This window comes from Microcaecilia unicolor, chromosome 1 (assembly GCF_901765095.1).
Source record: "Microcaecilia unicolor chromosome 1, aMicUni1.1, whole genome shotgun sequence".
Lineage (NCBI taxonomy): Eukaryota > Metazoa > Chordata > Amphibia > Gymnophiona > Siphonopidae > Microcaecilia > Microcaecilia unicolor.
The window spans coordinates 696446135-696473105 of NC_044031.1; the positions used below are offsets into that span (position 1 = coordinate 696446135).

General features: G+C 44.4%; 1 protein-coding gene across 1 annotated transcript in view; it reads left to right on the forward strand.

The window, feature by feature from the left end:
* Positions 1 to 26971, forward strand: part of TRPM1 (transient receptor potential cation channel subfamily M member 1) — a 153753-nt gene that overhangs the window by 90569 nt on the left and 36213 nt on the right. The window contains exons 15-18 of the mRNA XM_030188493.1: positions 4864 to 5092; positions 9248 to 9379; positions 16228 to 16359; positions 17397 to 17525. Of these exons, the coding sequence (XP_030044353.1) occupies positions 4864 to 5092; positions 9248 to 9379; positions 16228 to 16359; positions 17397 to 17525 (622 nt within the window). The remainder of the gene's footprint in view (positions 1 to 4863; positions 5093 to 9247; positions 9380 to 16227; positions 16360 to 17396; positions 17526 to 26971) is intronic.

Genomic DNA, 26971 nt, shown 5'->3' on the forward strand with positions numbered 1-26971 from the left:
TGCAATTATAACTATTCACAGCTGCAATTCACCTTCACTTTTGTTCATCCAAGCTGCTGAATGCAATTTGTGGAATTGAAGTGCTGTGGAAAGAATGAGTCTAACAAATTAGTTAAAACTGACAGCTTTTATTCACCACTGTGCATAGTGATAAGGTCAGGCAAGGAAGGAGATGAGAGTCCAGAGTGACAGAGTCTTTCCCTGCATCTGATATTCTACAAATTACAGTATGTGAAGCCCACTTCACAAATGAGTGGAACTACTATTATAGAGTGAAAAACAGAATTACAGATATTCATCTTGCATGCAGATGTTCAGCACGTGGGCATCTTCTGTAACTCCTTCATCCCCTAGCTAGCTGCTATCTCTTAATCTAGAAAGTTCCACCAGTTACTTCTCTTTCTTATCTCTGTAGACCAGACTGTCTTTCTATCCTTAGTAGAAGCCTTGATTCATGCTTGTGGTTTAGCTACGCTTGCATCTGTCTAAACTAAGGTTTTAAAGCATATTTAAGGCCTAATTGTCTCTTAAAGCACATAATTCCAACTTTTCACTTCCACATAATGCCTCTGCTGATAGAGTGAATGTACAAAGAACATAGTACTTACAGAAATATGCAGATGGTAAAAGAATTCTCTTATATTTTTCTTTTCTGTGAAAGCAGAGAGGCTTTCTCCATGAGTCGTCCCCCCCCCCCCCACACACACACACACACACTCACACACTATCCATAGAGAATCTCTTTGAAAATCACTACTACTACTACTATTTAACATTTCTAAAGCGCTATCAGGGTTGCACAGCACTGTACAATTAACAAAGAAGGACAGTCCCTGCTCAAAGGAGCTTACAATCTAAAGGACAAAAAGTGCAGTCAATCAAGATTGAGGCAGTCTAGCTTTCCTGGATAGAGGTACAATGGTTAGGTGCTGAAAGCGACATTGAAGAGGTGGGTTTTGAGCAAGGATTTGAAGATGGGTAGGGAGGGGGCTTGGCGTATGGGCTCAGGGAGTTTATTCCAAGCATAGGGTGAGGCGAGGCAGAAAGGGCGGAGTCTGGAGTTGGCGGTGGTGGAGAAGGGTACTGAGAGGAGGGATTTGTCCTGTGAGCGGAGGTTACAGGTAGGAGCATAAGGGAAGATGAGGGTAGAGAGGTAGTGCAGGGGAAAGCATCCAGAGGAGGTCACTGGGATAACAAACCAGATTTCCTCTAGGCTCCCCATCATCCTGGAGCAGGAAGGAGACCTTTCTGGCCACTTCCCTATAATTGGGTGCTACAGTTTGGGCACTCAGATTACATGGGCTGTGAGTCTATTCTATAACAACATTCTTACACTTAGGAGCACCCACTTATACCATGTCAATAGTCCAATTAAATTTGGACGCCAGGGTCATAGCCAGCCCTCCAATTTTGGGAATGCCAGGGGTAGATTGAGGGGGCAACGCACTCCCTCCTTCCCTCTCCCCACCCCCATATGCATTAAAAATACCTTTGATGGTGGGGAAACTGAAGCCCCAACAGCCAAAGAAATTTGGTGCCCGAGCTGCTCCCCTCCTCCTTTTGCTGCTGCTGTAATGCGGAAGTCGGCAGCGTACCTCCAGCTGCTGATGCCAGGACTCCTCAAGCATGCTCAGTTCTTGCATGAACTGAGCATGCCAGAGGAGATGTCCTGGCACCGGCGACTGGAGGTACACCACTGGCTTCTGCATTACAGCAGCATCACATGGAGGAGGGGAGCAGCTCGGACACTGAATTTCTTTGACTAGCGGGGCTTCGGCATCCCCACCAGCTGTTTAACAGGGATGCTGCAGATTTGTAGGGGGCCTGAGCCCAAAGTAGGGGGGGGGACCTAGGTTCTCAAGACCCCCCCATGGCTACGCCACTGGCACACACCTAACTATAGCACTATCCTATATAATAATTCTCACCTCCAACGTTCTATCTTGCTGCCTGTGTCCGTGGCTTTCTTCGCAGTTGGTCTACTAGGCTCTGTAGATCAGGCCTGACATCACGTAGAACGCCAGAGCCGGAGGAGGAGAGGCGAAAGGGGCGGAGGCGGAGCTTGAAAGAAACAGAAGTGTTGAGGGGCGGAGTAGCCAACAGCGTCCCGACCAATGGCATGGAAAGAAAGGTCAGAGTCATCTTTGGGCATCAGCAGAGGGGGCAGAGCCACGGAGAGTGTGCTGCTGTGCCGAGCCAGCGCGTGGGTGCGCTCACGTGTTCCTGTGCTAGGCGCAGGGGAGGGGGGCCTCAGGAGTCGGAGGGGCGCACCTCAGGAGTCGGAGCGGCGCGAAAGAGAAGGAAAGCAGGCGACGGCTGTGGCTGCCACTTCGGGCCCCATGGGAGGGTGTGTGGGCAGCCGCAACAACTCCTCAGGAGGGAGGCAGCTTGAAACTCAGAGGGAGGGAACTTGAAACTCGGAGGGAAGGAGCCTGAAACTCGGAGGGAGGGAGGGAGCCTGAAAGTTGGAGGGAGGGAGGGACCCTGAAAGTCGGAGGGGGGGAGGGATGAAGGGAATGACCCTTAAAGTTGGAGGAAGGGAGGGAGGGAATGACCATGGAACTGGGAGGAAGGGAGGGGGAGGGTAGGGAAGGGAGGGAGGAGAGGAAGGAAGGGGGAGGGGGAAGAGGGGGTCCCTGGCACACACTCTCATTTACACACACTCTCTCTCTCACAGACACACTCGCACCCAGTCTCACTCTCTCTCTGTCACACACACATACTCGCACATTCACTCTCTCTCTCTCACACAGTCACTCTCACACACTCTCTCAAACATACACACTCCAAGGAAAACCTTGCTAGCGCCCATTTCATTTGTGTCAGAAATGGGCCTTTTTTTACTAGTAGTGTATAAGTTACAGTATTCTGTAAGTTATGCATGTAAAGGCTGGATACACCCTTGCTCCTCCCTGTGAATGCCCCTTTCATTTATGCATTAAGAGGTTCTTTTACCAAGCTGCAGTAAAAAGGGCCCTGTGGTAGCAGCAGGGGCCATTTTTGTCGCATGCCAGGGCCCTTTTTACTGCAGCAGGTAAAAAGCCCCTAAAAAGACATGGCCATGCAGTAAGATTATTGTTACCACTTGGCCAGGGCCGCCAAGAAACTAAGCCGGGTCTGGGGGCTGCCCCCAGGCCCTCCTGTGCCGCCGCCCCCCAATCACTATAACTGTCGCCGCAGTCCCCGGTCTCCACCCGCCCACTCCCAGCCCAATCGACAGACCCCCTCCATCCACCACCAGGCCCCCTGCATTCATATCGGCAGTGCCTCACCTCTGTGTGAAAGCGGCAGATCGCCTCCCTTCAGGCCCTCCCTCACTGTGTCCCGCCCTCGCGGAAACAGGAAGTTACGTCAGACGAGGGCGGGACACAGTGAGGGAGGATCTGAAGGGAGGCGATCTGCCGCTTTCACACAGAGGTGAGGTGCTGCCAATTTGAATGCAGGGGGCCCAGTGGCAGACAGAGGGGGGCTGTCGATGGAGCCGAGGGTGGGCAAGGTGAGACCTGGGACTGCAGCGCTGGCAGCCTGGGAGTAGGAGGAGAGAGACCCCAGCGCCGGTCCCCCTTGGAGGCCCAGGCCCGGGAAATTTTGTCCTCCCTGCCCCCCCTCTTGGCAGCCCTGTGCATGGCCATGTGGGAGGGAGAACTTACCACCACCCATTGAGGTAGCAGTAGGTGCTCTCGCGGTAACCTGATGGTAACCGGTCAGCGCCTCACTAGAAATTATGGAATTATTTTCCACAGTACCAGAAATGGCGTGCACTCGAGGAAGAACTAGTGCCAGCGGCCACATTGGGCCAGCGGTAGCTCTGAGTTTCCATGCAGCAACTCTTTAGTAAAAGGGCCCCTCAGGCAGTTGTGCATGTATGATATAGAATACATACAGCTAGCACTTACCATATAATTGTACAGTTACGCATGTAAATGCTCATGTTCTATAACTTAACCCCAATTGACACCTAACCTTAGGCAACCTGTTATAGAATAAGGAGGCTAGTGCTTTGGCACCAATGCCTTCTGCTCTGTAGGTTCCTGAGACTTCTGCAGTGGCAGCTAAAGATGCACGGTGGCTGTTTTCTGCACTATGGATTCCTGCACTGAGGCCTGTTTCAGAAGCCAGTTTCATCTTTTGAAGAATATTTCCTTTGCTGCATCTCCTTCTCAGTGTCCCATGAGGAGAACCCACTCCTTGAATTTGAGTTGTATTTCCTTTGCCTTTCTTCTCCTACAAGAGGGATTCAGGTGCCTCCAGGACACTCCTCCTAAGATTTCTTCAGTGAAATAGATGAGTTCACTGGTAAGGACTCAAGATTCTTCATTTTATCCTCCCTAAGGTGTCTCTCCTTGAGGAATATCCTCATGCAGATAGGGACACTGTGATCTGGTCCCACACTTTGATCGTTCCTTTCGAGGGTCTCCATTATAACATCTAGCATCCACAGGAGCACCTCTTTAAATCCCTCAGCATATTGAGGTCAAGAGCTCAAACAATTTTTTAAAATCTTAGTTTGGAAGTGTAGGGGAACAACGGAAACTCAGTGAAAAAAGCAAACAAACTGAGAGAAAATATTTATCTTCAGTGACAAAAAGTTGAAGAATATGTGAAGTGCAAATTGAATCCAGGCAGTAACTCAGATAACATGTGAGGCAACAGCCACAAGGGAAATCCTGCATTTGCTCAGAAAAATCTTCTAGGATTTTTGAGATCTGAGCTGTGTCTGTATCAGCAGCATCAAAATAGGTCGCCAGCTTGTGTGGCTGATTCATCTTGCTTTTCAAATTCAATTTTAATGTATAACAGGAACTTTTTTTTTGTTGTTATGTTTTGTGACTTTACTCATGTTAATTCATTCTATTTCTACAGGGATTTTGGTCAGCTGGCTGTTGAGTTGTTAGACCAGTCTTACAAACATGATGAACAAGTAGCTATGAAACTCTTGACCTATGAGCTGAAGAACTGGAGCAACTCTACCTGTCTAAAACTCGCTGTGGCTGCTAAACACAGGGATTTCATAGCACACACTTGCAGCCAGATGTTGCTAACAGATATGTGGATGGGACAACTTCGCATGCGGAAAAACCCAGGCCTCAAGGTAACCCACTACAAGCTACAGCCACAAATAATGATGTGGGGACTGCATAGTTCAGGAGAATGATCACAGCATTATAAAGCCTCTTACCTATAGGTTACAGATTCAAATTCCAGCTTAGCTGACCTATGTGAAATAATTTAGTGGTCTCCATGGTTCTTGAGACACATCCAGCCAGTTAGGTTTTCAGGATATCCACAATAAATACTGTATGCATGAGATCAATTTGCATACGTTAGACTACAATATGTATATTCGTTATGGATATCTGAAAACCTGGCTTGGTATTTCTTAAGGACTACGTTGATAACCCCTGGTCTAGCAGCAGGGGCCATAGCAGAAAAATATACTTCATAACTCTGGCTAAATTCTTCTGAATTCTGCTGCATTCCATTTCAATGATTTGTGGCAAGGACACTGTAAGCGAGTATCAATAAATGCTATGTTTTCTAATTCTGTTTATTTATACTTTCTTAATAATATTCTAGGTCTGCACAGTTACTTGTAACAGCATAGAAAAATGCAAAATAATTTTGCTCACAGCAATGGACACAGTCAACCTGACTAGGTATAGGGTATCTATGTTAGAAAAGAGATATGCAAGTTGGGACATTCTCAATTTACAGTGAATTTTACAAAAGGCTCACTGAACACAGAGCCTTTTGTAAAATACATATTTAGTTAGTTAGTTAGTTAGTTATATTTAAAATATTTATATCCTGCAAATCAAAGCTCATGGGCAAAATACATCTATTTGGTGAGAACAGCCACTTTACAAAAAACACAAATATAAAAAGTGGCATCACTCAGTGCTTTGCACTTATTTAAATAGCGACTTTGTGGTTGATATTCAAAATTACTTAAGCAGGGAGAAGCCCTTGCCTGCTTAAATCATGTTCTGTGGGCCAGCCCCTAATATTCGGCATGGATGGTCCAGAGAACAGCATTCCGAGGATGGAGTCGGGGAAATGCTGACACTTATGTGGGTACCGGGAATATTCAGTGCCAATGCCCGCATAGCTAAACAACCAAACAGGACTACATAAATGGCAGTCCTAACTTTGGTTGCTTAACTATGTGGGTGCTGGCACCCAAATAGCTTTCGGAAGGAACTGACCTTTTTGGATGCACTATGCTTCCTCCTCCCCTCTCCCCATGATCAGACTCCCCTCTGAAACCCTCCTGTGATCAGACCCCCCCCCCCCCAAATAACAAACACCTCCACTGATTTAGATCCCCCAAACCTCCCCTTGCCAATTCAGACCCGCTGCCAGGGACTACTTACATACCTGGTGGTCCAGTGGGGAGTATTCAGGCAGGAGTAAGTGGGGATTGCTCCTTATGGATACTCCCATGGACCACCAGGGATGTAGGTAGGCTCTGGGAGAGAGTCTGAATTGGTGGGGGGAGGTTGGGAGTTCTAAATCAGCGGACGGGTTTCAGAAGGTCTGATTGACAGGGGGTATTAGGGGGTCTGAATCAGTGGGGAGGGGTTCTGAATTAGCGGGGGCAGGGGGAATAAAGAAGCTGACAGAAGCACTTCTGTGGGTCCCAGCTGATATTCAGCCAGTACCCATGTAAGTATCATATGCGGGCCCCAGATGAATATTGGCAGAGCAGCCAGCTGTAGTCTGGTCAGACCCAGATATTCAGTGCCCGGCATCAGATATCTGGGTTGCACTTAGCCAGCGATGGTCAGTATTCGAAAACTCACTGACTGCCACCAGCTGAATGTTGACTGGTGTAATGGCAGATTTTGCAAGACTGCACTTCTAAGGAGAGCCAAATAAGGAGCTGATCTTCAGAGCTCTCATTTCTTGCTTTTTGAGGTAGTTGTTAATCCCAGAGAGATAATCACAATTCCCACCTCAAGCTTCCCTCAAAAGCCCAGATCCAAATAAGAAGTTAGCAGGCAGTTGTGCATAGCTTGGAGCAACAGTAAATGCCACCATTGAATTTGTTTTAGATATATATGTTTTTACCATTGTAAAATATAGAGTACACATGAACTTTCAAGGACTACCCAAATCATACCCAGAACCAGCGGTGTACCTACCTTATATGGCACTCGGATGGAGCACACACATCTCCTACCCTGGGCAAAGCATGTCCCCCCTCCCCAGGCAGCACACACAAACACACACACACCCAGATGGAACACACTCCCTCCTCCAAGCAACGGGGGGGGGGGGGGGGGCAGAGCAGGTGTAAAGCTGTTGCCTCTGCCGGTCCTCTGCCCCCTCTGGCATCAACTTCCTGTTCCAGGGCAAGGGACCAGCAGAACCGACAGCTGTGTGCCTGCTCCATGTACTCCCTTGCTGCCAGCACCCAGGACGGACTGCCTCCACCATCCCGACCTAGGTACGCTAGAGCCCAGAGCATGCCTTCTTTAAATCTCTCTGATCTTATCCATACTAGTATTAATCCCCCAAATAACTCTTTCATATTGCTGCTAACTTGACACCACCTACTAGTGGAGCTCTGCCCTCCCATTCACCTATTTTATTTATTTATTTGTTACATTTGTATCCCACATTTTCCCACCTATTTGCAGGCTCAATGAGGCTTACATAGTACTGTTACGGCTTTTGCCAGTTCCGGTATGAACAAATACAAGGTGATATTGTGGTAGAATAAGGTATGCTTTCAGTGGATGCCTTTATGAGGTATTGCAAAGACTGATACCTATTAGGACCTTGCAAATGCAACAGATTTTTTCCTGCCAGAGTCCAGCTGCAATTTCAGAGATAATTCAGGTCCACTGCATCACTGGCTCTTTGATGCTTGGCCTGACCCAGTACTTCTTGTTCCATCCAGATTTCTGTCTCACTAGACCCCTACCCCCATGCCCATCATCCTTTCTCTGTCTCTCGAGTCCCCTACCCCCCATGTCCAGCATCCTCTCTCTGTCTCTCTAGTTCCCTACCCCTGTGTCCAACATCCTCTATCTTTCTAGTCCCCTACCGCTATGTCTCCCTAGTACCCTACCTTCATGTCCAGCATTCCCTCTCTGTCTTTCTAGTATCTCATCCCCATGTGTCTCCCTAGTCTCCCCTGTCCAGGTGGTTCAGCATCTCCTATCTGTGTGTCCCTATTCCCCTCCTCCTTTGTTGTTCAGCATTTGCCCTCACCTGTACTGTATTCCTATCCTCTCCCAACACAGTATGTCCATTCTTCTAACATGGTGCCCTGTTCTCCAACCCTGCCACCTGCCAACACCAGCCCTCACCATCTCTCTCTCTCTCTCTCTCTCTCTCTCCTCTCTCTCTCTCTCTCTCTTCTCCCCTGTCCACCATTCTCCTGTCAATCTACTCCCCCATGTCCGCATTTCTGTTCCATACCCCTATCTCATGTTCAGCATCCCTCACATTTACCTCCTTCTCTCTTAACAGTTCTAATATTGAAGCTCTTTGAGCAGGGACTGTCTTTCTTCTATGTTTGTGCAGCGCTGCGTACGCCTTGTAGCGCTATAGAAATGCTAAATAGTAGTAGTAGTAGTAGTAGTAGTACAGTTCCAGTTACTCATGCATAAATCCAGGCCTGGCTCCAACTAGGACACTCAGGTCCTGGGTCTTCACAGAAAAATAAAGGCACTCCTTTACCTTTGCAGTCTTCAGTTCCTTCTCATGTAATCCCTGGGCTTCTACAGGGTGCAAACCTCTGAACTAGGACCACCTCTTACTTCCCTGGGACTCCCCCACAGGTACTGCAGCCCAGCCAACACCTTAGGGAGAATTCCTTCACTTGGAGCCTTCCTCCAGAAGATCTCTACACTTGAGATCTGGTGACCTCTTGCCTCAAGGCCTCCCTGATCCACTCTGTTTCAGGGCAGTTAACCACCTTCTGGCCTGAGCCCCAGTCTCTGACATGGCAGGTTTAGCACCACCTGCTGTAAGGTGGCTAAACTGCAACCTCAATGAAGGAGTGTTCCTAGGGACACCTGTTGCTATACCACTCGTTCCCTCATACACCAGCTAATTGGGAATGAAGGCTCATGGTGCCAGGATTCTAGTACTGATTGTGGCTGAGCAGAAGAAATGGAAACTACTAACACACTTAGTTCTTTTTGATAACTGCTACCTATTTTCAAGCAAAAGATAAAATGAGCGTCCTGTGTAGTAAGCCCAGTTTACGATGAAATGCCTTTCTGAATTTCAGGTTATTATGGGTATTCTACTTCCACCAACCATCCTATTCCTGGAGTTTCGTTCTCAGGATGACCTTTCCTATCAAACATCAAAGGAGAATGAAGATGGGAAAGAGAAAGAGGAGGATAACACAGTAAGAAAGGCACCTAATCAATGATATCCAAGTTTTAGCTTTTAGAAATGCTATGATGGGAGAATTGTTGTGTTAATTCTTCCACAGGAGGTGTAGTGGCGAATTTTGCTATTTCTTATGTCATCTGACTGAAACGAACAATATCATTGAACAGAATAATCATGTCATTATGAACAAAAGAAATCCATTCAGTGAGATGGGGAGCTAATTGCTACCAATTGGCACCAATTTGAATTTGCACAGATGACATCTTGCTACACACTATTCTACAACAATGTGCACTCAAATCCTATAATACTTTACCCAAAAGGGTGTGTGGCCATGGAAGTACATAGGTGGGTCAGGGGAATTCCTACAATTTGCACGCAGTGTTATAGAATACTGAGGATATGCGCACAACTTGGGTGCTGGGTATTATACCTGGTTTCAGCAGGTGTTAAGTCCTGGCACCCAAATCTGGGCATCAAAATCAGCTCTCAATGCTATTCTACAATGGGTGCTCATCTTTAAATGATCATTATAAAATACCATTGAGTGCCAGTTGTCTTTGTGCCAATTTCTGAGTACCGTTTACTGAATCTAGCCCTATGGGGTAATTCTGAAAAGAAGACACCAACATTTAAGTACCAAGCATGCACATAAATGACCAGAATACCAATGTATGCATACAGCTACTGTATATGCTATTATTTAACATGGTGCCTACATGTGGAAATGGGACTTGATATACTGCCTTTCTGTGGTTTTTGCAACTACATTCAAAGCAGTTTACATAGTGTATACAGGTACTTATTTGTACCTGGGGCAATGGAGGGTTAAAGTAACTTGCCTAGAGTCACAAGGTGCTGTAGTTGGAATTGAACCCAGTTACACAGGATCAAGGTCTGCTGCACTAGGTTACTCCTCCACTTGTCCATCTATGTGATGGCACATAGCTAGAAGGTGGGCATGTATGAGTGGAGTCTGGCAGCATGGTTGGGGCACACAGACACATGCACAAATTATAGAATACTATAATTTGCACATATTTTTCAGCAATCTAGGCACAAGTAATTACATCAGTTCTATGGCTGGCATAAATGCACCTAAAATATAGGTGTGAATTTGACTTCTTAAGCTAGTATTCTGTAAAGAAATAGTAGATTCCTACTTTTCTTTATAAAATAGGCTACAAATAAGCACCCTCTAACTCTGTCTATTTAGGGGGAAAGTTTTCAGCATGGGCTACTGTTAAGACATGTTAGTTTATTGTTAACCCCAGTTTTTAGTAACTAGGTCTCATCGCATAAAATGAGACGTGCTAAAATAGCACTAGTTAGTGGTAAAATAACATGTCTTAAAGGTAGACCATAATGATAACTTCTCCCCGTATTGTGAAGAGTTTCAGTCTCTGGTAACCAGAGCTGATGTCATGTCATAATGCCTCAATCCACCAATGACTAAGAGACAACCTCATCAGGGATGTCACAATGGCTTGATTCCCCTATAATGGTCCCACTTTTATTACATTTAGCAATTATTTTGATTCCTAGAGCATTTCTCTTTAATTATGGAGGGAAGTTATCAATGTGGGCTACTGTTAAGCCATGTTATTTTACTGTTAATCCCAGTTTTTAGCAACTAAATCTCATTGCATAGAATAGGACCTGTGCTAAAACAGCATGAGTTAGTGGTAAAATAACCTGTCTTAACGGTAGCCCACAATAATAAACTATACCCTTAATGAGTTAAGGACTGGATTCTATATATCATGCCTAAAAAAATTGGCCCCAAAATTAAACATGCCTAAGCATATTCTATAAACTGCGTCTTAATTTTGGCATACTTTATAGAATAAGCCTAAATTTCCATGTGGTTTAGAGAATATGCCAAGCACCCATTTGTGTGACTAAATTTAGTCATGGGCAATTACGCTAAGTAAAACTTGGTGTAAATCCCACAGCCTAAATTAAGCACAGACCAGTGGTTGTGCCCACTTTTCAACTATGAGACTTAGAATTTATGCACATCATGTTATAGAATATGCTTAGACAGTTGTACATGTAAATACTAATTAATGTGAATGTCAATTATTGCTTGTTGATTGGCAAGTATAAGCACTGCTTGGCTTGTTAACTAATTAAGTTGTACACACAAATCCAGAATATGACCGGATTTGCACATGCAACTTAAGTCGCGCTATATAGAATCCGGGGATAAATGGCCAATTCTGTATACCTAAAAATGAAGGGCTAAATTATGCATTAACCACCTGCTTTTGAGTAACTGACTGAAAATTGGTCCTATAGTTTTTTTAATTCCTAGGTTCCAGATTTCAAATTTGAATGTGTAGCATTTTCTTAGCATGGGCTAGCCCTATGTCTCAAGTCATAGTACCAAGCATTGGGGTGTGGTCATCTGTACTTAAATCTCCTATCCGATGAGGTGGTTGGCTCATGTTATCATTAAAATTATGCACTAAATTCTAAAGTTGTTCATAAAGGAGGTCTTTTACTAAGCGACGGTAAGCCCAACAAGGCTTACCACTCGCTAAACCAGAAGTACCACCAGCTACCACAGCAGTCCAGCGGTAGTTCTTATCTCCAGTGCGCACCATTTCCAGTGCTACAAAAATATTTGTATTTTTGTAGCACCAGTGTTTACCCAGCAGTAATCAGCCAGTGCCGCATGCTGCCCGGTTATCGCTGGGTTAGCACGGGAGCCCTTCCAGCTTATTTTCGAAAGTGATCGCCAGCCATCTTCTGACACAAATCGGGAGATGCCGGTCGATTTCTCAAAAGTTGCGAAATCGGTATAATCAAAAGCGGCATTTTTGACAGCATCGCCGCTTTCCCGTCGCTTCGCCGGCGAAAGTTCAAGGGGGCATGTCGGTAGATTAGCGAAGGTGGGACATGGGCGGGCATGGGCGTGGCTACCAGATGGCCGGCTTTCACCGATAATGGAAAAAAAAAGTGGCGTTAAGCAGTATTTCGCCGGCTTTACTTGGTCCTTTTATTTTCACGACCAAGCCTCAAAAAGGTGCCCCAACTGACCAGATGACCACTGGAGGGAATGTGGGATAACCTCCTCATACTCCCCCAGTGGTCACCAATCCCCTTCCAAACTAAAAAAATAAAACTAAAAACCTTTTTTGCCAGCCTGTATGCCAGCCTCAAATGCCGTACCCACCTCCATGACAGCAGAATGTGTTGTATCCTCCGACAGCCTTTCCCTGGTTGCGATGTGGCTCTCGGGTGAGTGTGACACCTTTTCTGTTAGGTGCCCTGCAGAGTCACATTAGCAATGCATTGTGGTGGGTGTAGGGTACTGGGCTCTACTCCCATGGTGCTTTTCCCCCCTGCTAACTGGGTCAGAGTGTGCCCTGTTTTGTTTCCTGTTGTTGTAGTCCATGCGGTAGTGGCCATTTTTGTGTTACCCACGTTAGAGAATGTAGTTCTTACCTTGCATGGTGCTGAAAGAGGGCATTGTACACCATTGTGCCAGCTCTGACCTACTGCTAATCTTAGTACCAGGGGACTCTTTGCCAGTGGGGCACAACCTCTGATCTGCAGTTAACTGTGAGTAAACGTGGTTATTTCAAGAAAGGACTTTTTCAGAGAGATTAGTCTTCAGGTGTGAACTGGTGTGCCAAAGTTATACAGCAGCAATAAGTCCTAGAGGCTGTATGCAGGTCCCTGGAGCAATTTTAGTGGGTGCAGTACATTTGTGGGTAGTGGGTTTGGGGGGCTCAGCTCCCAAAGTAAGGGAGCTATGCACGTGGGAGCTTTTCTGAAGTCCACCGCAGTGACCCCTAGGGTGGCTGGTTGGTGTCCTGGCATGTCAGGGGGGCCAGTGCACTAAAAATGCTGGCTCCTCCCACGGCCAAATGCCTTGAATTTGGCCGGGGTTTGAGATGGCCGACATAACTTTCCATTATCGCTGAAAAACAAACCCGGCCATCTCAAACCCAGCGAACTCCACAGCATTTGGCCGGGCTAAACCGTATTATCGAAAAAAAAGATGGCCGGCCATCTTTTTCGATAATACGGTTCCGGCCAGCTGTAGCGCCGCCGCCAACATAGATCGCCGGCGAACTATTTGGCCGGCAACGTTCGATTTTGCCCCTCCTTATCACCAGTTCAGTGGGTGACGGTAAGTGCTCCCCCTTGAAATGGCCACACGGCAAGTGCTTCACTTGCTGTGTGGCCATTTCTTAAAAAAAAAAAAACTTTTATCCACTGTGGTAAAAGGGGGTCTCAGCACGTCAAAAATAAATGCTGATGCCAGCACAGGCCCCCTTTTGCCGCAGCTTAGAAAAAGGACCCCAAAATATCGAACAACAAGCTTTTAAGCAATATGAAAATCAAGTTCTCTGGACTAGTCACTGGTCTGTGAGCTATCGTACTTAACTGTAGATATTGGTTATTCTATTTATATAGACATGTTTTGTTTTAGCTGGATGTTTCATTTGAGGCAGATTGCTAAATGTGGTGGACTATGTTACATTTCATTTATTTGTACATTATCATAAAAATTAACAAATATAAAGATCTTTTTTAAATCATTTTTATTGAGTTTTCAAGAAAATTTAAACCAATATAACATACAACAACAAAACCAAATGCATTACATATAGATAAATGTGACAATTTAAGTATAAATATAAAAATCTAATCTCTAGGAGATACTGATGTTTTGATGTAATGATCAAAAGGAGCCCAATGCTTCTTAAAAGTAGGCAATTGATGAAATTTAAAAGCTGCAGATTCTTCATAGTTTCTAATAGTACAAAGATGACTCTACCATTCACAAAAGTTCAAATGCAAATTATTTTTCCAATGAAATATGATAAGATGAGTGGCTAGAGCCATCATTATATCAAAAAGATCTTTTTTAATTGTGCACTCAGAAAAAAGAAGATAAGGAGGAGAGCTGCCTCTATGGTGGCATCCTCTAGCTAATGAATAGGGATGTGCATTCATTAGTTCACATTTAGGGGTACTTTTACTAAGGTGCGCTAACAGATTTAGTGCAAGCTAATGGTTAGCACACTATAAATGATAAGACACCATTAGCGCGCACTCCTCAGGAGCTTAGCCTTGAATGGGTGGCAGAGACGGTTGGGAGGCGGGGCTAGTGCTGGGCAGACTTATACGGTCTGTGCCAGGGCTGGCGGTTGGGAGGCGGGGATAGTGCTGGGTAGACTTATACGGTCTGTGCCAGAGCCAGTGGTGGGAGGCGGGGCTGGTGGTTGGGAGGCGGGGATAGTACTGGGCAGACTTATACGGTCTGTGCCCTGAAAAAGACAGGTACAAATCAAGGTAAGGTATACACAAAAAACTAGCACATATGAGTTTATCTTGTTGGGCAGACTGGATGGACCGTGCAGGTCTTTTTCTGCCGTCATCTACTATGTTACTATCCAGCTTATAATCGAACGAGAATAACGCCCAAGTTCCGACCTAAATCGGGAGATGGGCGTTCTTCTCACAAAAACAAATAAAGCGGCATAATCGAAAGCCGAACTTTGGACGCTTTCAACTGCACTCCGTCGCGGATGCGGACAAAGTTGACGGGGGAGTGTCGGAGGCGTGGTGAAGGCGGAACTGGGGCGTGGTTATCACCCGAACAGAGATGGGCGCCCTTCGCCGATAATGGATGCGTTTGTAGCTAGAATTTAGGGCACTTTTCCTGGACCCTGTTTTTTGACGAATAAGGCCCCAAAACGTGCCCTAAATGACCAGATGACCCCCAGAGGGAGTCGGGGATGACCTCCCCTGACTCCCCCAGTGGTCACTAACCCCCTCCCACCACAACAAATGATGTTTCACAACTTTTTACTTTCACCCTCAAATGTCATACCCTCCTCCCAAGCAGCAGTATGCAGGTCCCTGGAACAGTTGTTAGGGGGTGCAGTGGACGTCAGGCAGGTGGACCCAGGCCCATCCCCCCCCTACCTGTTACAATTGTGCTGCTTAATGCTACTAGTCGTCCAACCCCCCCCAAACCCCCTGTACCCACATGTAGGTGCCCCCCTTCACCGCTTAGGGCTATAGTACTGGTGTAGACTTGTGGGCAGTGGGTTTTGAGGGGGATTTGGGGGGCTCAACACCCAAGGGAAGGGTGCTATGCACCTGGGAGCTCTTTTACCTTTTTTTTTGTTTTTGTAAAAGTGCCCCCTAGGGTGCCCGGTTGGTGTCCTGGCATGTGAGGGGGACCAGTGCACTATGAATCCTGGCCCCTCCCACGAACAAATGCCTTGCATTTATTCGTTTTTGAGCTGGGCGATTTCATTTTCCATTATCGGTGAAAAGCAAAAACGCCCAGCTCACACCTTGGCGAATAAAGCATGGGCGTCTATTTTTTTTTAAAAAATACGGTTCACTCCGCCCCTTCACGGACCCGTTCTCGGAGATTAACGCCCATGGAGATAGGCGTTTCTGGTCAATTATGCCCCTCCATGTTAGTGCATCTTAACATTTTGTTTTTGCATAAAAAATCAATTTAATATATATTAACCTATGAATTGATGCCTGTATAATCAATTTACATACATTTTAAACTTCTGATATCAAACTATTTTTTGTTAAAAAAAATGTGTGAAATAAACGCAAAAAACAAAAATCAGGAAAAATACAGAAATCCAAAGGTTCTGTGTCTGTGCCCATCCCTACTAATGAGTGGTGCTGAGCAGCACCTTGGAGAAAGATGCCAAAGGCTGCCTGGTGCTTCCCAGGTTGCTGTCTAGGGAAAGAAGAGTAAAGGATGAGAGGATAAAATAGGGAAAAATCAAATTTATTTGCATACGGTATATTAATAGAGACTATATAAGTGAGAGAAGCTCTGTTTGTCAGAAACTACTTTTTTCAATTCTACAGGATGTAAACATTGACACTGCCTCGAGAAAGGGGGATGAAGAAGACAGAAACAGAAAGCAGCACAGTATTCCAATCAGAACCAAAATCTATGAATTCTATAATGCTCCTATTGTAAAGTTCTGGTTTTATACAGTAAGTATATCAACATTTTACTCAGATTTTGAATGGCTTAATATTACTCAGATAATTTATCTGCACTGGTTCTGTAGCATGTACCAAAAATCAGATATTAAAATAGAAAAAAAAAACCAAATACTGAGTGAGTTCTATAAATCTTAAAGAAACCTAAATCTTTAAGACAAACAATATTATCTGAAAGACTGCCTATCAAGCTTTTCCAAGTTTTATTTTTATAGAGCAAAGATTTTTGTAATGCTGACCAGCACTGTTTTAATTCTTAGCATAATTCTATGCCAAATTCTGCAATATCTAAGGGACCCTTTTATTAAAGATTGTTAACCTCTAGCAATTATAATTAAATTAAATTCACATTTCTAAGGCTTATAGGGATTTTCTATTTATGAATGTCTGTATATGACGAACACACACGTGACAATGCTGCAGATCAGGAAGCACGTTCGCTCTCACTTCCATCTCTCTTTAACCAATAAATACAGGTTTAGCTCTGTTCAACTTGCTGGAAATTATGACAGGAATTAAAATTATTTGAGCTTTTTCAAAAAACCAAAGGTTAGCAGAACTTCTCTATGGGGCCCGTTTCCTATGCTGCGGTAGGGCTACCATGACAATGGTGCACGGCGATCTGGCTCAAACTCTGTGCTTCCAGAGGAGCTCTATGGTAGTTCTAGCCCCCACCACACACCATTTCCTTCCCACAAATATTTTTTTAGCGCGAGCAGCGGGGGTGTACCTGTTGGTAACTGGACAGTGCCACATGTGGTAAGGGTTCCACCATGAAATGGCTGTGCAACAAGTATTTCACTTACCACATGGCCATTTCCTGTCCCAGCCAGAATTTTTCCTTTTACCAGGCAGCAGTAAAAGGGGCCTTGACGTGTGACAAACCTGCACGCCAATGCCACCACAGGGCCCACTTTTACCGTCTCTTGGTAAAACGGGCCCTATGTGAAGTACTAGACGTTGTAACAAAGAAAGACAACAGATGAAGCATATAAAGTTAATATGAAACTTTTCTCTCCTTCTTCCAGATAGCTTATCTGTGGTACTTAATGCTCTTCAATTATGTGGTTCTGGTGAAGATGGAACGCTGGCCATCTATGCAAGAATGGATTGTCATTTCTTATATCCTGACTCTAGGGCTAGAGAAAGTGAGAGAGGTAATAGTCATGTTGCAATTATTTTGCAAGCTTTGTGAGAACCATTCACGGGGGTAGTTTTATAATACATTGCCTAGCTGAGCAGGCCAAGTGGGGCACCACATACCATAATCAGCAGACCACCAAGATGGGTTATGAAAGGGATAAGAGCCCAATCAATAATTTAACAATGAGTATTTAAAGCATAATAAGGGGGATTCTATAAATGGCACCTAAAAAATCCACGCAGAAAACATTTTTGCATAAGCGTGTTCTATAAGCAATGTCTAGATTTAGGCACGGTATATAGAATATGCTTAGTTTTTATCCCATCGCCCCAAACTATGCACGTCCATTTACACCACCAAACACATGGCGTAAATCCTGGCACATGGGTTTAGGTGCAGAGGGCTAAATTCTATAACTACGCATGTAAATTTTGGAACACACACAAAATGCCCATTTCCCTGCCCATAAACATGAAGTTAGGTGCAGTGCATTACAGAATACACTTAGCGAGTTGGACATGTAAATTCTAATTATTACCAATTAGTGCTCATTATTGTTTAAGTGCTGTTATCAATCTAATTAGCCTCTTAAGCTAATTAAGTTAAGCGCATTGTTATAGAATCCACCTGGATTTCAGCACGGATCTTTAGGAATGCTACATAAAATCCAGGGGAATATATTTTAATCACAAAAATATTTACAAACAAACAAATTCAAAGGATAAAATCCAACATGGCCATGTTTTGGCAACATCCTTCATCAGGGTAAAACTGTGTTTTCTTGACATACTTGTCAATTCCCATATTCTAGCTATTGACATATGTCCTTTTTCATGTGCAATGTCCAACAAGAGGTTTATCTTTTACTCTGCTTTTAATACAACTTTTGTATTTTAGGACCTTGGTGTTGAATTTCCTTTTTGTTTTGCCGATATCTAAATGCTGTTATAGAATAGTGGAATAAATCAGCATCTACTGGCCTACAATTAGGCACACCCACTTATGCCATGTCAGTAGCAGGTATAAATGCATGTGTCTAAATGGGGCACTTTAGCACATAACTTATAGTATTCTGTAAGGGCACCTTTTACCAAGCTGTGGGAAAAAGGGCCCTACGGTAGCGGTGGGGGGCATTTTTCCTGCTCACCAGGAACCTTTTTTCCACAGCAGGTAAAAAACCCCTAAAAATATAGCCATACGGTGGCGGGGAGCTACTACCACCGATTGAGGTAGTGGTAAGGGCTCCCACAGTAACTCAGCGGTAACCAGGCAACTTTCTCACCAGGTTAGCGTGGCGGTAAACATTTTCAAGGCAGAACTACCACCAGAGGCCGCGTTGGGCTGGCAGTAGTTGGGGGTTAACATCAACAAGTGAAGAGTCCAGTGTAAATCTCTACTATAATAAAAAGCACCTCCAACGTTCTGAAGGTGACTCCCTGGCTTCACTGAAGTGAAGGGTTCGTAAGGTTTGTTAGATTCATGAATCTGTAACCATCTCTCTCGGCCCCACCCTCGCGCCTCTGATAGGTCCGCCGCCCTTGACGTCATCACATTTTGACGTCCGCGACATCATCACGTTTTGACGTCGAGGGCGGCGGACCAATCAGAGGCACGAGGGCAGGGCAAAGGGAGATGGTTACAGACTCACGAATCTGACGAACCTTACTAACCCTTCACTTCAATGAAGCCACGGAGTCAGCTTCACAACGTTGCAGGTGCATTTTGTTCCACTACACAGCTCCCTAATTTTTCAATTAAACATTGCAGGGTGGCTGGGGGGAGTGGGAAGAGGGGGGGGGGGCAACTACCCTGGAACTGGGTGGGAGGGAGAGAGGGGGGGCAACGACCCTGGAACTGGGTGGGTGGGTGGGAGAGAGGGCGGACCCTGGAACTTGGAGGGGGGCCAGGCAGACCCTGAAACTGGGAGGGAGGGAGGGGGGACCCTGAAACAGGGAGGGAGGGGCAGAGGGGGGCAACGACCCTGGAACTTGGAGGGGGGGTGGGCAGACCCTGAAACTGGGAGGGAAGGAGGGGGCCCCTGGCACACACTCTCATTCTCTCACACACACACACTCTCACACACAGTCTCACTCTATCACACACACTCACACATTCACTCTCTCTCTATCACACACTCACTCTCACACACACTCTGTAAAACATACACACTCCGACGAAAACCTTGCTAGCGCCCGTTTCATTTGTGTCAGAAATGGGCCTTTTTTCCTAGTGTTTAAATAATCAACACGATGTATTAAAATTCCAAATATTCCTTTATTCTCAAATATTATCTTCTTTTATATATAAAAAGTAGTTGAGCATTTAGCTATGGCTCGACGGTGGCCAAACCCATTTCACTTTACATATTTCATCAGGAGCCGTGCATCAATTTTCTTATAATATCAAACAAGATGGTATCACATATTTTTGTGATCACATTGCATCTTATCAAACCCCAATTCTTTCATGCAGCGTTCTTAGCTGTTAAGCAGGTTAGTACAAGGGCCCCTAAGTTACACACATTTGTGGCAGCTCGAGCCATGCTCTGCCCATATGTACATTTCCTTGCATTTACACGCTTAGAGGTAGATTCAGGAAATGGCACCCAAAGAGAGACATCAGGATGCATGCTAAGCACGAATTCTATAAAGGCAGTTCCACATGGAACTGTCTTTATAGAAAATTAACTTAAGTTATTTTTGCAATTAAGTTTAGGCACAAGTATTTATGCCTACCAAAGGCTGGTCTAAATGCTTGCACCTAACTACTGTCAGGCGCGGAAATGAAAGTATTCTGTTATTCCGCGCCTGAATCCTGGGAACGCCCATGACTTTGCCTTGGCCATGCCTCCTTTGGAGTTGCATGCGAGATGAATTAGGCACGCAGGTTATAGAATAGAGGTGCAGAGCAGATCCGCGTGTAACCAGTGATTAGTGACAATTAACGCTTAAGGCCAACTATTGATTGTCTTCACCAATTTAGCGTATCTGTGATCCATGCCCAAAATTGCATGCCTAACTTTGAGCAACCTGTTCTGACCTGGTTTTACAGCCTGCCTCACTGACACAGCACTAACACAGACTACTCAGTAATTACTGTGGATTCTTTTGGATTCGTATTAGGTAAATGAGACTTTTATTAGAGGTTCATTATTCTCTAATATACACAATGATTAAGCTATATACACAATGATTAAGATATATAACTGAAAAGAAACAATAATACCTATCTATAGTTAAAAAGAAACAATCATTACATCACCGGTCCCTACATCCAAGCAATGCTAGGAGTTTCTAGACCAGGAAAAGAAGAAATAATACATTATACTTAAACAATACCTATACATACATCACTGGTCCTTACATTGTCCAGGCTTTTTACAGCAGCTGAGATAAGCCCCTTTTTCAGCGAAGAAGGATTCTCATGACCAGGAGTCTGGTTCTATGCAATGCGTCCATCCATAGATGAGCTTCTGGTTTCACTGTAAGAGGCCCCCCCCTTTTTTATTAGGCTTTGAACTCATGTTCAGAGCTACGGAAAATTACAGAATGCTTGAGAATTTCTCTGTTTTGGTAAACAAGCCATACTGTGAGAAGGTGGTCACATATTTCTCAGTCCAGGTGGCCAGTCTGAACTCGAAACAAGCTCCACCTCTCCCTTTACATACCAAATTAATTAGAGCTGTGTCTTATCTTCTACATTCCAACTTATTTTCACACAACTTATTTCACACTCCCGGTCAAGGCAGAGTTGAAAAACAAATTTTTAAATTCACTTCTATTACACAACCTATACAGAATTTGTGGATAAGTGAGTTGCATGTATCAGTTGTAAAATACTGCTGGATTCTATATAGTGTGCCCAGAGTTCCATACTGAAATCCAAGTGTATTCTGTAACTACATGCGTAATTTAATTGAATCATAAAGCTAATCAGCATTGATAACAGGTTTTAAAAAGCAATAATGAGCACTAATTGGCAATAATTAGATTTTACATGCACAAATCCCTAAGCGTATTCTATAACACACTGTGCCTAAATTCTAAGGGGCATGGTTACAGGCAGGGAAATTGGTATTTTGTGGGTGTTCCAAAATTTGCGCACTAAGGGGCCTTTTTACAGAGTGACAGTAAGCCCAACATGCTTGCTCTTCCGGGATTACCGCCAGCCCAATGCGGCCACCAGTGGTAGTCCCACCCTGAGCATGCACCATTTCTGGGGGAAAAAGAAAACTCCCGGAAATGGCATGCACAGTTACCACCGGGTTAGCACGTGAACCCTTATCGCCACCTCAATGGGTGGTGGCTCCCCATCACATGGCCACGTGGAAAGAGTTCTCTTACCGCATGGTCATATGTGTTTGGGGGATTTTTACCCACTGTGGTAAAAAGGGCTCTGGCACCCAGGAAAAATTGCCCCTGCCACTAGCGCAGGGTCCTTTTTCCCGCAGCTTGGTAAAAGGATCCTGTAGTTACAGAGATTAGTAAGCTCGACTTAGGAGAGAGACCTTGGGGTGTTGGTGTCTGAGGATATAAAGGTGAAGAAACAATGCGACATGGCAACAGCCATGGCCAGAAGGATGCCAGGCATAACCTGCAGAAGAAAGGCGGTTTTGATTCCCCCTCTACAAGTCGTAGGTGAGGCCCCACTTGGAGCATTGTGTTCTGTTTTGGAGGTCGTATCTTGTTAAAGATGTAAAAAGACTGGAAGCGATGCAAAGAAAAGCTACAAAAATGGTAAGGGATTTGCGTTGCAAACCGTAAGAGGAGAGAATTGCTGATCTGAACATGTATACCTTGGAGGAAAGGAGAAAGAGGGGTGACATGATACAGACATTCAAATATTTGAAAGGTGTCAATCCGCAAACAAACCTTTTCCGAAGACGGGAAGGCGGTAGAACTAGAGGACATGAATTGAGGTTGAAGGGGGAAGACTCAGGAGTAATGTCTGGAAGTATTGTTTTCACAGAGAGGGTGGTGGATATGTGGAATGCCCTCCCATGGGAGGTGGTGGAGATGAAAACGGTAATGGAATTCAAACATGTATGGGAGAAACACAAAGGAATCCTGTTTAGAAGGAATGGTTCTGTGGAATCTTAGCGGAGATTAGGTGGTGACGCCAGTAATTGGGAAACAAAACCGGTGCTGGGCAGACTTCTATGGTCTATGCCCTGATCATGACTGAATAGATAGGGATGGGCTGGAGTGTAAATTTTAAGGGGCTTCGACATTAGCTTCAGAACTTAGTACAAGAACAGTGCTGGCCAGGCTTCTACGGTCTATGCCCTGAGAATGGCAAGGACAAATCAAACTCAGGTATACATGTAAAATGATTTTATCTTGTTGGGCAGACTGGATGGACCGTACAGGTCTTTATCTGTCATCATTTACTTTGTTACTATGTTACAGAATATGGCCCAGTGTGCATAAATTTACACATAAGGATTTATACCACATTTTCATTGGTGCAAATGGACGATTACTTTTAGGCGCTAGAATATCAACTAAGCATATTCTATATACAATGCCTAAATTAAGGTGTGGCTTATAGAATATGCTTAGTCGGAACTGTTTACCACATTGTTTTTTTAGGCGCCATATATAGGAACTGGCCCATAGCGCTTATAGTCTTATTCCATAAAGGTTATGCTCCTAAATTTATGCTTCTAAAATTTATGCTCCTAATTTATAAGCATAATTTACACTCCTAAATTTATGTTCCTAAATTAGGAGCATTATCTATTTTGAAGTATAAAGTATGCTTTAGGAGCATAAATTTTAGAAGTGTAAATTTAGGGGTACAACCGTTATAGAATAAGGCCCTTACCCCCACATTCTATACAGAGCACCTAGAGATCCATGCTAAGAGTATTCTGTAATGATGTGCACCGAACATTTAACACACACAGGCAAAAAGGGTGTGGTTATGGGCATAGAAATGGGCATTTCATTGGCATTGTGAAATTTACACACCTTACTTAGGGGTCCTTTTACAAAGGCGCTCTGAAAAATGACTTATGGTAGTGTAGGCAAGAGTTTGGGCGCATGCCAATCCATTTTTTAGCGCACCTGTAAAAAAGGCTTTTTTTGCCGAAACTGGATGTGCGGCAAAATCAAAATTGCCATGCGTCCATTTTGGGTCTGAGACCTTACCTCCAGTCATTGACCTAGCGGTAAAGAATCTGGGCAGTAATGACCTATGTGCATCAAAGGACACTTGGCGTGTGTCTGTTACGCGTGCCTGAAAACAAAAAATATTTTGCAGATGCATGCCAAAACTGAAATTACCACAAGGGCCATGCGGTAACCGGGTGGTAACTTTAATTTGGCAAGCGTTCAGTGTGCATAGGCACCTAGCCAGCTCATTTTCGAAAGTGATCGCTGGCCATTTTCCGGCACAAATCGGGAGATGGCCGGTGATCTCCTGAACCCGGCAAAATCGGTATTATCGAAAGCCAATTTTGACTGGGTTCAACTGCTTTCTGTTGCGGAGCCGGCGAAACATCAAGGGGGCGTGTCGGTAGTGTAGTGAAGGCGGGACGGGGGCGTGCTCATGAGATGGCCGGCTTTGCCCTATAATGGAAAAAAAAAGCCAGGCTTGATGAGCATTTCGCCGGCTTTACTTGGTCCCTTTTTTTCACGGCCAAGCTTCAAAAAGGAGCCCCAACTGACCAAATGACCACCGAAGGGAATCGGGGATCACCTCCCCTTACTCCCCCAGTGGTCACCAACCCCCTCCCACCCAAAAAAAAAATTTTTTGCCAGCCTCTATGCCAGCCTGAAATGTCATACCCAGCTCCCTGACAGCAGTATGCAAATCCCTGGAGCAGTTTTTAGTGGGTGCAGTGCACTTCAGACTGGTGGACCCAGGCCCATCTCCCCCCCTACCTGTTACACTTGTGGTGGTAAATATTGAGCCCTCCAAAAAAAAACCAAAACCCACTCTACCCACATGTAGGTGCCCCCATTCACCCCTTAGGGCTATGGTAATGGTGTAGAGTTGTGGGGAGTGGGTTTGGGGGGGATTTGGGGGACTAAACAACCAAGGGAAGGGAGCTATGCACCTGGGAGCTATTTTTATTTTTAATTTTTAGAAGTGCCCCCTAGGGTGCCCGGTTGGTGTCCTGGCATGTCAGGGGGGCCAGTGCACTACAAATGCTGGCTCCTCCCACGACCAAATGGCTTGAGATGGCCGGCATTTTTTTCCATTATGGCCGAAAACCGATGCCGGCCATATCAAACCCCGTGAACTCTGATATTTGGCTGGGCCCAACCGTATTAGAGAAGAAAAAGATGGCCGGCCATCTTTTTCGAAAATACGGTTGGCTCCGCCCGCTTGTGGCACCGGTGCCGGAGATGGCCGCTGCCTTTCGATTATTCCCCTCATGGATACCTTAGTCATGAATACCATAGTTGATTGACTCTGTCAGAATGTCATGAAGCTTAACTCCTGATAATCCATTGATGTGTAGATCGCTAGATGTCCTCCACTTCCTGGTCTAGTCCCCACTATTAAAGCTGATTTTACTATGCTGGTTGAGTATTCTTTTCTACTTTTATTGGAGTTCTTTCTGCTTTTCTTTTTTATTGATTTTATAAAACACTTTGACCTTGACTTTGTAAAGGCGGTATATCAAGTCCTGGAATAAACATAAACATAAAAAATACACCTAGGGGCCCTAAGCCGAGTAGGTGCCTACACGTGCCCAATGCGTGACAGTTTGGATTTACCACCCAGCTACCACGTGGCCCATGCTGTAATTACATTTTTTACGCGCGCCAGAAAATATATTTTATTTTCTAGCAAGCGGCGAAAATCAAGCGGTAACTCTGACTTGACATGCATAGGTGATTACCGCGTGGTTAACACGAGAGACCTTACCAATAAGTCAATGGCTGGCGGTAAGGTCTCAGACCCAAAATGAGCATGCGCCAATTTAAATTTTGACGCATGTCCATTTTCGGCAAAAATTTTAAAAAGGCATTTTTTTACAGGTGCACTGAAAATGGATCTGTGTGCACCCAAAACATGCGCCTACACTAGCACAGCCCATTTTTCAGTGCACCTTAGTAAAAGGACCCCTAGACCTGAACTACATAAAAGGCTAGATTCTATATATGGTGCCAAAAAAATCAACACCAAAAAAAGCGCTAGTCTATAAGCTGTGCTTAAAGTTAGGCATGGTTTATAGAATAGCACTTATGCCCAGGAATCGCACCCAACTTTAGATGCAGACATTTGCACCAACTGAAACGTGGTGCAAATGTATGCATCTACATTAGGTACATAACCCTGTTATTCTATAGCAACATGAATTAATTTTAGGAATGCCCCCGTTCCATCCATGACCCTCCCATTTCTGCACCCGCTTTTTCAGATCGTATGTAAAATGTAGGTGCGGTTCCTGTGTGTAAAGTTCAATTAAATTTAATTACTGCCAATAATTGCTTGTTAAAAAGCCAATTATTGGTGCTAATTAGCTTGTTATTTAATGAAATTGTGCGTGCAAATTAGGCATGCGTCCAAATTTGCACGCACAATTTTGGGGGTAATTTTATAAGAGGCATTTTTATGCACATACTCTGTCATACATGTACAAAAAATGTTTATATGATTACACCCTTCGAACAGAAATCTTTATACTGATTCTTATGAATTGGCAGAATTTTTTAAAAGTTTCTAATTCAAATATTAAAATATCTGCTTTCATTGAAATTCTGATACATTTGAATTTTATCAACATTATTAGTTCGAAAGGTGACCTGTCATCATTATAACTGAATAAAGTGTAATATAGCCATTGATGTTTGCTCTTAAGCAGGGATCTGCTTTTTTCCCATTCTCTGTTGGGAAAAAGCTCAGGAGCCCTTTTACTAAGCTGCGCTGAAAAATGGCCTGCAGTAGTATAGGTGTGGATTTTCAGTGCACGCAGATCCATTTTTCAGTGCGACTGCAAAAAAGGCCTTTTTTAATTTTTTGCTAAAAATGGACGTGCGGCAAAATGAAACTTGCCATGCATCCATTTTGGGTCAGAGACCTTACCGCCAGCCATTGACTTAGTGGTAAGGTCTGTCACATTAACCATGTTGTAATAGCCTATGCATGTCAAGTCAGAGTTACTGCCTGATTTTCACCGTGCGTGCGTAAAAAATGAAATTACTGCAAAGGCCACACGGTAGCCGGGCGGTAACTCTGAATCACCTACGCAGCTTAGTAAAAGGCCCCTCAGTAAAGCATACCTTACAAAAAATTCATCACTCATATGCCACAACAGATTCATCTTTTAAACAACTGGGGATTGGAGCTGCAATTTATTATTTTTGAAAATGTTAAAAAATTGGTTACAACTCTATTGGAGAGGTAAATAGAAATAAAGCACAACATTTTGTAATATTTTACATTTATGGTAATCTGTGCTATTTGTCTGTTAGAGTTACACAGATAAAATGCCAGAGATTT